Here is a 12,250-nt window from a genome sequence, read left to right as displayed (position 1 = left end):
TAATATGTTACTCATAGAGTTTTCAATGATTTATCTCTCATATAAGTATACAAGATGCAATTGAACCTAAATCGGATTGATTCGTACAAAGTACAAAGTACTTATACCGAAATCAATTCATGATCATTAAGCCACGGTTTGCATACATTGCATTCCTTAATTTATTAATGTATTTGTTCATGAGTATCAAAACATACTTAATCTGATTTTAGAGCTTAACCAATTAAGTTTTCAAACGGGTACGCAAACTATAGTTTCGGACTTTGGTATTGTCCAACAGTTCGCAAACGGGTATGCATACTGCTGTCCCAGACCTTACCTCAAGCAGAACCGTTCGCATACAGGTATGAGAACTTGGTTCCCGAACTTCTCAGTTAAAACCATTCGCATACTGTTATCCAAACAAGGTTTTCGGACCTGAATCATACCAACACAATTCACATACTGGTACGCATACTATATCCAGACAATGGTTAATTGTTCTAGACTCCCATATCAATCATTAAAACATCCTCAGAAGACGACAATAGCCGTCTCACAGAAACTATTAGCTTCGAAGTAATTTTCAAGTGATCGAATGATCAATACGAAACATTATGAGTAGACATCAAGTGACTGTCTCACACAAATTATGTAAGATGTTTCAAGGAAATTTTCACATGATCATCTTTTGGCTCATTATTTAATTTCCAACAAATAAATTGTTTCTAACTAAACTCGTCAAGAATAATGATGAACGGAGTTAAAGCAAAAATCTTCCAACAGATATTTTGAGAAATATATAAGCAAGTTAAGCTCATCTCGAAATAAAAAATGTGAATAATGTAAAAGTCTATATAGCTATAAGACTTAGTCTCAATAAGAGATATAATAGAGTAGACTATTGAGTGATAGATATATAAGTTTTAGTATCCACATAACTTTAGTTGATAAAGTTCCTCCAAGACATCCTCAATAGATCTTCGTCTTCAATCGATGAACGTCGTGAAGTCTAAAACTCAACTACACATTCTATCCTAATACGAGACATAGCTATAATGAGGCTAGAAATCAAGACATATATTTTTGATCACCTAAATTTGACAAACAAGCTTGATATAGCAACGCTTGCGATTTTCACCGAGCAGTGCTCTCACACTTAATATTATAGATCTTTGGTTGGATCTCTTAAATATTTCACATGGACCAGGCCATTAATTTGCTATGATTTTGGTATGGTTCTTTATTAGGGGTTACTTCGCTTTCCTTTTACTCTGACTGGGCTGGTAATCTTGATAATGGACGCTCTAATAGTGGTTTATGTGTCTTTCTCTTAGTCCTTTGGGAAAAAACATAGGGTTGCTAGATGCTCCACAAAAAATGAGTACCGATCCTTGGCTCATGGTGCAGCTGAAGTTCTTTAGGTGTGTCAGATTTTAAAATACCGGAATGTGTTTCTTTCTTCTCCATCAACTCATGGTTATAACAATAAGAGCTCTACTTCTGTTGCTTCCAATCATACTCTTCACAGTTGAATGAAGCATGTTGTTATAGACTTTCATTTTATCAGGGAAATGATTCAGTCTAAGGTATTGCGCATTCATTACGTGTCTACTAACTCTTTTGTGGCAGATGTTTTCACAAAGGGTCTCTCTGCCACAAGATTTGATTTTTCGCTGCACAAGCTGAAAGTTCAGTCACTACTTCAGCTTGAGGGGGGACAAACGACTGTATTAATCACTTTCCGCCTGCTTTGTCATATCTTAGTGTGCAGTTAGCATTATTTCTTACTGTTAGCTATTACTGTTAGTATCCGTACAATTCTTGCTTTTCCGCTAGCCAGACTGTCAGTTGTGGACAACCTGTAACTGCATTTATCTCTGCATCTCTGCCTTCTTATACAAAGGCTTGCATCATGTGATTAGTCATAAGATTCCTGAACCTTCTTTATCATTTCTCTAACCAGTACAGGCGCCGAGGCACACCTACCGGAGAAAGTTAGAACAACAAATGTACAACTAGAATAGCAAATCACAACTACATCAGCTTAGCATCCACAATATCTTTTTTTCTCTTAAATTATTTAGGGGGTTGGGGTGGGGTGGGGTGGTGGTGGATCGCCACATATCTAACAGAGTGAAATCATTCGTTCCGTCTCATATATTGCTCTGATCACATACGTATACTACTAGGGATGGGCCTACCAAGAGGCTAATCCGGGTTATAGCGCGTCCCTATTTTTAGCTTAACAAAATTTTGGTATATAAATTTTTTTCAATATTAGTAATGAGCCCATCTCTATTATTGTTTAGTCATTGTGGTTATAGGATAGATAAAATTAGCCAAAAATCTTGTTTAAAACATAGAACTTTCTTTTCTCACATCCATTTTTTTCCCATTTTTTTTAATATAACACATAAATTCCTTTCTCCAACACTTTTCGTAATTAAGATTTGCGTACCTCTTCTTGTACTCATCTATCAAGTATTTATAGACAAGTTCCAATTAATCACAATTTATAAAACTCATTCCTAAAAATCTGCCACAGCTTTTGGCCGCATTGAGAACTAGTGATATTAATTCTAGCCCTATCCTAGGGATATTTCTGGGTCCGTACCTGATACATGCCAAATGAAAGTGAAACCATTTGAGTTAGGCTGTTGGGTAATTTAAGGGGGCAAGGAGAAACCTATGAGAACATCCCTAAAATCGTTCACAAAAATATCTAAGCACCGGCCAAATGAAAGTGAAACCATTTGAGTTAAGCTGTTGGGTAATTTACGGGGACAAAGAGAAACCCATGAGAACATTCCTGAAATCGTTCACAAAAATATCTAAGCACTGGTTAGTCTGGTTTCATACACAGTTAGGTGTACCAAATATAGCTATATCCAAAATCTAGTTTATGAAAAAAGATCTTCGCCTGCCTCCAATGGATGTAAATAATGGGCATCAATGCAAATGGATTTAGGGATAGGAAATCTAGCTTGATAATTGAAGAAAAAGGCGAAGGTCAAATAATGAGTGAATAACCAGAAGGACCAAGCAAGAGATATCTGTGCAAGTACGCAAGACGTGCTTATGCTTGTTTCCACTAGTGGTGTCCAAGCAGTTTAAAAGCGGAAAATTGATCATTTGTCCAAATATTTTTAAAACATGATTCTAATGGACAAGTAAATATTAGTATGGGTGAAATGGACACCAAAAATATAGGAAGAATGAAACTGGATTCATCCTGACTTAAGGTTAAAAAAGAGTGAGGATGAAATTTGATGCATCCTGATGTAAATTAAAAATAAAAAAATTATTTGAAAATGGGTAGGATGAAACTATTTATATCCTGGCTATTTTTACATTCTCATCCATTTGAACGGTATCAAATTTTACGTGACTTTTTCGCTCAAAAATTATTGATTTTGGTCTTTTTAACAAATTTTGTGATTTAAAAGCGAAATCATCTCTTTTATGCGTGGTTTCCCTTGGATTTATGTACTACCCACCAGTTTAGTGGCCTGCAAAATTTCAACTAGATAAATGATCAAAATTTTTGTCCCAAACTCAAGCAGAGATAAGTTTGATCAAAGATGAGGATTGTGTTTAATTACGAGGACTCGATGAGATACACGGGATAGAAAATTCACAAATTATACGTGTCGGTTCATGATCGGTGGTTATGTGAGACCGACGATTTATTTTATTGGGCCATGGGAATGAGCAACCAATTCGGTCAATAAGGCTCGTGTATCAAAGAACCTGCCGATTCCCGGTCCAGAAGTACCGATTTCTAATATTTGTAAACCTATTTTTGACCAGGAAAAGGGCACTTGCCCCCTACCGACCTATTAGCTTATAAATACCCTTATAGGGACACCTATTTAGTTAGGTGAATTTTTATCTAGCTAGTAAGGTAAAAATTAACGAGAGAAAAAGAAAGTGTTTGGTTTTGTGATCAACTGTGGTAGAAATTAATTCGTGAGAGTAGTTCCTATATTGGTTGAGCAAGAAATATGGAGAAAGTAGATTTGAAGGGTGAGAGAAAGATAGAGGACGTCTACGAGATTCAAGTAGCAGCTAATAATCAGCATGAAGATGCGATGATGACCATGGAGTGGTATGTATTTTTTCGTATTTCTGTATCTTTTCGATTTCTTTCTCTTCTTCTTTTTCTGAATGATTATTAATAATATGCAAGAATGATTATTAATAAAATATACATGTTGAGTTCTTGGTATATTTCTCCTTGTTGCATAAATATTGATCAAGAACGTGTTTATATGCATGTGCAGGGATAATAACTACGATTATGGTAACCAAGAATTTCTTACTGAGGAAGATCTGGAGTACTACTTCGGTGAATGTATTGAGTCTAATGACGGTGGACTTCTGGCTGATCAAGATCAGTGCATCAATGATTATAATAACCATGAACTTCAGGCTGATCAAGATCTACAGTCCTTGGGAGATAGAAAGAGGAAGTTGGAGGACGTCTACGACATTCAAGTAGCAGCTAATAATCATCAATTCCAGCATGAAGATGCGATGATGACCATGGAGAGGTATGTATTATAGTTTCTATTTCTGAATGATTGTTATTATTATTATTATACATATTGAGTTCTTCGTGATAATTCTTTCTGTGTTAATTCGTTACGTAAATATTGATCAAAAACGTGTTTATATGTATGTGCAGGGCTAATAACTACGATTATGATAACCGGGAACATCTTTCTGAAGAAGATCGGAAGTTTCTAAGTGAGATTTACCAAGAACTTCTCGCTGATGAAGATCAGGGCATCAATGATTATAATTACCAAGAACTTCCTGCTGATCAAGATCCACAGTCCTTAGGAGATAGTCATAATAATGATGTTCCTGCCATACAATACCTTAGAGAACTTCCTCCTGGTTTCGTGTTTAATCCTTCGGATCAAGAGTTGTTGTCTATGTACTTGATGCCGAAGATACTATATCCAGACCTCAAGTTTGAAGCCATGCCTTTTATACCCGATGTCAATGTTTATGAATTTCATCCTGAAAAGCTTCTAGGTAAGCACATCGTATACTGTGTTTATTTATTTTTTTCAGTTAATCTTCTTTGATTACTGTGATTACGATATTAACTGTGTGCGTTTAACTGTATGTTTATTACAGAAAGATACCAAGAGAAATCGGGGTATTTCTTTACTGAAAGAACCAAAAGACATGCGAATGGAAAAAGACCCAATCGAACCGTGGAAGGACACGGGTACTGGAGAATGTCTACGTCAGAGCCCGTCAAGTCAGGCAGTACAGAAGTTGGGGAGAAGAGTGGCCTCGTCTTCCATACCGGTGCTCCAAGAGATAATAAAAGTATTACTAAAACTAATTGGTTGATGAAAGAGTACCATATACCTGGTAATGAGTTGACATTGTGTAGGATCTATTTGAACCAATAGATCGATCTTATATTTACGTTGAAGCCCAGGGGGACTAGAGCTAGACATAGATAGCTTTTCTACGCATGTACAAAGATTATAGACATGGACGAAGACTGGGAAATTGACGAAGACTCGGAGATGGATGATTTTGCAAACAAGTGGTGGGCAAAGGCGCAGACGGTTGGACTGTGAAGATTAGGCTGTTTGTGTCAGAATACAAATGTTAGTATATCGTGGTTTTATTGTTGTTTTGAGAACCTTTTTATTTGGTGTGTTGGTGCTTTGTACTTTCTCCATTTGATCAACTAATAATAATATTTGAGTGATGCCTTGCAAATGATAGGTGAGTGGTTGTGGTGCCAACCTAGTTGGGATGACAATCAGTCATAGTGATGCTCACAGGCTCCTCTTCCTTTTCTTCAGTTGTTTTTGTTCATTTTGTGATCTATATGCCTTTTCATGTGTTCCTCTCTGGGTTTGTTTCTAAGTTGGCTCATTACTCAACAGTACTCTCTTTGTTTTCCATAAAATAAAATAAATTGGTTGATCAAGCGAAAGAATCATAAACTTATAGAGTAACCAAATGATTTGGTCACTCCCTTCTAACAGCCCATATGCCGTTAACAAGTAAAATAAGCACCACACATGTCTACAGCAGATAGATAACAAAATCATACCACTCTTTTTGAAATCAAGAAGAGACCAGTTACATGATCCGTAGACATTTATGACACACTACCTTGCGCTACATAATTGGATCATCGACTTTAGTCACTCCATCATTCTTCACTAATTTCTCATTAGTACCCATTGGAGTTGCAACTGGCTTGGAATCTGGATTCTATCATGTTGAACCTTTTCAATAAGCACAAAGTAATGGTTGATAATTCGGATGAAAGATAGCAAGCCAGATCTTATCTCGTGTTAGTAGTATTAGTATATATATATATAAGTACTCACATTTTTTGAAGGCACGACTTTTTTTTCCAATTTGGTCGCATTTCCATGTAGGCTGTAGCTATACACATAAGCAAACACAACAAAACATCATCTTGAATATCTAGTGCAACAAAGGCATAGAGTTCATCATTGAGTTATTGAATACGGAAATAGTAAGATGAAAAATAGCTGAAAAGACACAAATGAGTTACTCAGTACACCTTACACCATCCTCATTCTTTTGGCCATTCAAAGTGCGAAGATCACTTTTAATTTCCAATATCTGTGGAGAATGTATGGTTAATGTAATCGGAGATAGGAGATAAAACTGGAAAAATTAGTAAGGGAAACGAATCACAAACAAAAGTCGGAGAGTAACTTCCATAAACATACCAAATTAAGAACATTGAACCAAAATATCATCTTAATATATCCAAACGAAAATCTAGTGCATCTAAGACAGAGAATTTGTTATCGAGTTCTTGTTATTCTCAGTCGGAAATGCAAAGATCACTTTTAAATAGCAATCCAAGAGGGCAGTGGAAGTAGTGTTGGCATTGTCTTTAGCACGAACGGTACAAAACAGCCTAGCTACCTGCATCATCTTTGTATCTGTTATCCGAGCAGAGGTCTTCGAAGCTTCGGATTTGGATATTGAACCCCGAAACCCAGTGTTTCCGCCCGAGCAAAACAACATTATTATCTACCGGACTGAACCTAAAACATCGATTTGGTGCTGGTGCAAATTCACCTAACCGAGAACACAGCTCTGCGTAGATATCGCCTACTGAAATGTCCTTGTGCAATATTTGCCAACTCCCATTATTAAGCACCCAAACACTCACAGACATTTCCGTTTCCGTTCCTGCCATGCTTCTAATTTTGGCGTACCAGACGCAGCCTTCTGACTCCCCGATTTGACTATTGGATTTAGGGAACCTCATCTGGCAAACTAATCAAGCTACATCGATGTCCACCACTTTTATTTTTCTGATTAAATTTGTAGACTAGCATTCTACCACCTCCTTTGATCCAAAACAAAACACCATTAAGGATAACAATATTAGTATCAGTAGACCACCTAATATTTTCATCACATGAAACGGTAAACAGAAAATTGGTTAAAAAGACCAAAATCAACATTTTTTGGGTGAAAAGGACACTTAAATTTTGATATTGTTTAAATGCACAAAAATTTAGAAATAGCCGGGATGTAAATAGTTTCATCCTACTTATTTTCAAATATTTTTTCTAATTTTTAATTACATCAGGACGCATCCAGTTTCATCTTTATTACTTTTTTAAGTTTAAGGCAAGATGAATCCAGTTTCATCTTTGCTATTTTTTTGGTGTCCATTTCACTCATACAAATTTTTACTTGTCCATTTGAACCATGTTTTAAATATATTTGGACAAACGATCCATTTTCCGAGCCATAAAACCTTCCCATACTCCACGACTATAACAAAACATGTTAACATGAAATTTATTCGAAGGCTTACTAAAGTATGGGATACGTACAGCCTTGTAACTTGAGAATGGTGACGAATACTCACAGAATATACCATGAGGATGCCATGGGAAAAACGTACTACAGATAAGTGTAGCTTGCAGGAGGTTATCCCCTTTGGGGCTGTAGTGAGTTTGTTGCTCCGTAGTTTTCATTTTTTTCTGTTCCTTTTCTGTTCTCCTTTCCAAAAAAAAAAAGAAGATATCTTCTGAGCCATCATTGAAATACCCTAGAGAAATCTCCAAATTTCTTTGTTGTGATGAGGTTTCTTATCCTCTTCAAGGAAACTATTCATCTCACTATCAAAACTATCCCTCCCAATGATAAGAAATTTCTCCCGAGGGTGCTTCCCTGCAAGCCAGTCTGCAACCCTGTTAGTCTCCCAATAGACGTGAGAGTATCTAATAGCAGTAAACTCTTTCTGAAGATGTTGAATACGTCTCCAAATGTGTAACACACTCCATACAGTAGAGCTGAGTCCAGAAAGCAAACGATTTACATTCATGGAATCAAAGCAAATATGCAGGTTTTTGCACTTGTTAATCTTAGCTAAATTAAGTCCTACCTCAACTCCTTGCAACTCATGGGAAAAGACAGTGGCAAGGATGGATCCACCACAGGCTGCAGCAACAGTATCACCCTGATGATTCCTAATGTAGCACCACTTCCTCCAGAATCATCTTTTCGAGAGCCATCAGTATTCACCATTACTACATCTTCACCAGGATATAACCAAGAGCAGGATATCATCTTTATCTCCTTTTACAAACAATCAATGCCCCAATTTTCCATAAACCTTCTAATATAAGGTTTATCAATATTTGAAATCTTTATTGCTAAGCACTCAAGTCTGATATCTAAAGTAATAAGGTGGCTGACCCCCTCAGGACTTGTCTTTTTAGTGGAGAAAATCCTGTTATTACGTTTCATCCAAACATGATAAACAAAGTTATTAAGGCACAATTTCTTAATATTATTAACTGCACCTTGATTCTTGAAGTTGTTGTGACACCAAAGAAGCTCTTCATCCCAATTTTTGGCCACATCTCGGAAAATTCCCATCTTGATTAACAAACCTTTCCAAATGAGACTAGAGAAGGAGCAAGATAAGAATAAATGGTCTTCATCTTCAGTTCCTCCACCACACAAAACACAAGAAGCATTATTTACAAGGCCCCATCTCTGCAATTTTGCTTTAGTTTTAAGCCTTCTATGACAAGTTAACCAGCAAATGAAAGAATTTATAGGGATATTATTCTTAAACCACACCAACTTAGTCCATCCCACCTCAATAATGTCTCCAGTAAGAGCCTGAAAAGTTTCTTTCATAGAAAAATCTCCCTTTTTGCTGCCTTTCCAAATCACCTTATCTTCATCTCTAATATTATAATCCACCCCTTGAAGAATATTATGGCAATCATCACAGTGGGGTAAATGATTACAATATGGGAAAGTAAGAATGCCATCAACCATGAAATCAGCAACCTTTAGCTCCTTATTAGGGAAGATAATATCTAAGCATTCATCCACCATCCAATCACACAATCTTCCTTCTGGATGCCAAAATCCATAATATAAACTAGTAAGTTATCCATTACCAAGGAATGTACCCATAAATTGCTTGGCAATATCTCTGAATATAAGGATCCTTCTCCAACTCCATGAGAAATCCTTTGGAACTGTAAGAGACCAGAAATCTCTCTGTTTAATGAGATTAGTATGAATCCATTGAGTCTGAATGGTATCTTTACCTGAATTAATGTCCCATATATGTCTTAGATTGGTTGTAATATTTGTTTGCTCCAAATCTTTTACACCAAGACCCCCTGCTTTATCAACTGTGCAAATCTGACTCCAACTTATTGGATTGTGCTTTTTTCCAAGATCAGACCCTGCCCAAAGAAACCTCTTGAATGTAGTATTTATCTCTTTAATCACTCTCTTAGGGAGGATGAAGCATGAAAACCAAAAATATACCATACCAATAAGAACAGCTTTAATAAGCAACAACCTCCCAGCAAAAGATAAATGTCTAGCCTTCCATGATTTAACTCTCTTAGTTACTCTGCATAAAAGAGGTTGGCAGTCCACATAAGACAATCTTGAAGAGATCAAAGGAATACCAAGGTATCTCACTGGAAGCTGTCCTTTAGAACAATTCAAACATCTAGTAATATCTTCTAGAATCCCACCCTCCACAAAAGAAGAAAATAAAGTAGTCTTATTACAATTCACAACTATCCCAGAGAAATTACTAAAGTCCTTCATCACTTGAGATAGAACCTGAGCTAATTTCACATTGCCTTTGAAGAAAACAAGAATGTCATCAACAAAACATAAATGTGTTAATTTAGTGCTCGTACAGTTAGGGTGGAATCCGTAATTGCCAGAAAGAACTTGTTGTTGTAGTAGAAAGCTTAAAACCTCCATCACCATCACAAATAGATAGGGAGACATAGGACACCCCTATCTCACTCCTCTTTTAGCACCAAAAAATCCATAAGGGAATCCATTTATCATAACAGAAAATTTTGAAGAAGAGATACATGTCATAACCCATTCAATAAATCTCTTTGTAAAACGAAACTTCTTCATTACAGCTTCAATAGCTTCCCAACTGATTGTATTACAGGCCTTTTGAAGATCAACTTTTAAAGCACACCTAGGACTGCCACAAGATTTGTGGTAATTCCTAACTATCTCATGAGCTAGAAGAATGTTATCTTGTATGGATCTTCCTGAAATAAAGGAAGACTGACAAGAGCTAATCAACCCTTTTAAAATAAACTTCATTCTAGAAGACAAATGTTTTTTCAAACAATTGTAGATGACATTACATCAAGATCTGTAATCTAAAACGGTGGATGCATTTTCACATTTAGTAACTAGAGTAATAAAAGTGTTATTTATCTCTTTAAGTAATTTACCATTTTTGAAGAAAGAACTAACAGCAGCAACAAAATCATCCCCCACCACAGACCAAGCACTTTTGAAGAAGTAACTATTGAATCCATTGGGCCCTGGAGATTTTGAAGAGTGGATGGAAGATAGAGCTTCAATAACCTCATCTCTAGAAACAGAAAGCACCAATTTTTCAGCATCAACAATGAATAAGTCTATTAAAGTGCATCTTATTAATAACATCATGCATTCCCCCCTGATCAGAAGTACCCCCAAACAGATCACTGAAAAAATTTACACATTCTTCTCCTATTAGCCTATCATCCTCCAACTTGACTTCATCCCTTGAGGTAAGCACAAGAATGTTATTTCTAGACCTTCTCTCCTTCAAAGAACTAAAGAAGAATCTAATATTTAAATCTCTAGTCTCCATCCACTTAACCTTAGACTTTTCCTTCCTGAGGGATTCCTCATATCTAGCTAATTTAGCATAAGTTCCGACAGCTTCTTTTCCGTTGATAACTAAATTATTTCTTAATGTTTGAGCTAGCAATTGTCTTTGAACTTCATCCATAAAAGATTTGGTAGTTAAAACTTGATCAGAAAATCTCTTGAATCTTTCATTTTTCCATTGGATAAGAACCTTCTCAAGTCTTTTTAGTTTTTTTACCAGCACCATCATGGGGTTACCATGCATAGGTTCCATCCAAGATTTTTTGACAATGCTCATAAAATCTGGTTCATTCACCCAAAACCTACAAAATATATAAGGAGGAGGCCCATGATACCTTCCTTCATAAATACTAACCACCCCTGGACTGTGATCTGAAATACCAGGGAGAAGAAATTCGGCAGTAGAGTCAGAAAAGACTTCCAACCACTCCATATTTACCATAATTCTATCAATCTTAGATGCAATTTTATGCTCCCCCTCCTGTTTATTACTCCAAGTGTAGAAGCATCCAGTGTATCTCAGGTCAAAGATTTGAGCATCTTGAGTGCAGTCATAAAATTCCTTATAGTTAGAAGGAACCACCTCAGCACCCCCACTTTATCACCAACATCTAATAAAGAATTAAAATCACCTAATAAGACCCATGGTCTATGATTATAGACAGCAAAAGAAGATATCTCACTCCAAATATGTCTTCTTAAAGTGTTATCATTACTACCATAAATAACAGTAACCACAAAAGAATTTTCATGACAATCTGAAACTTCAAGAAACATATATTAAGAAGAAACATGTATCACTTGAATCCTCACAGTAGTAGGATCCCATCCTTCCCAAATTCAGCCAGCTCCATCCATTTAATAGTTGTCTACAAAATTCCAAGAAGGATTAATGTTTTTCCTAATTTTATCTTTATTTTGTTCTTGGACATGAGTCTTCAAATACCAAGTAAACTCAACCTATTATCTCTAATCAAATTCCTCACTTCAACTTGTTTCAAGGGGTCATTAAGACCCCTTGTGTTCCACATTCCCATTTTAAACATATTAA

General features: G+C 36.2%; 1 protein-coding gene across 1 annotated transcript; it reads right to left on the bottom strand.

The window, feature by feature from the left end:
- Positions 1–8,607: 8,607 nt before the first annotated feature.
- On the bottom strand, positions 8,608–9,378 carry LOC113309821. Its single transcript, XM_026558335.1, has one exon. It carries the CDS (start codon positions 9,376–9,378, stop codon positions 8,608–8,610), a length of 771 nt encoding a protein of 256 aa, XP_026414120.1.
- Positions 9,379–12,250: the final 2,872 nt, after the last annotated feature.

The sequence above is a fragment of the Papaver somniferum genome, chromosome 9, assembly GCF_003573695.1.
Source record: "Papaver somniferum cultivar HN1 chromosome 9, ASM357369v1, whole genome shotgun sequence".
Classification (NCBI taxonomy): Eukaryota; Viridiplantae; Streptophyta; class Magnoliopsida; order Ranunculales; family Papaveraceae; genus Papaver; species Papaver somniferum.
Note: the sequence above shows the minus strand (reverse complement) of the source record. Positions and strands in the feature narration are given on the sequence as shown.

Bases quoted from the DNA above. Each gene is read 5' to 3' on its own strand.
- LOC113309821 (XM_026558335.1), bottom strand. From the start codon at position 9,378: ATGGTGGATGAATGCTTAGATATTATCTTCCCTAATAAGGAGCTAAAG.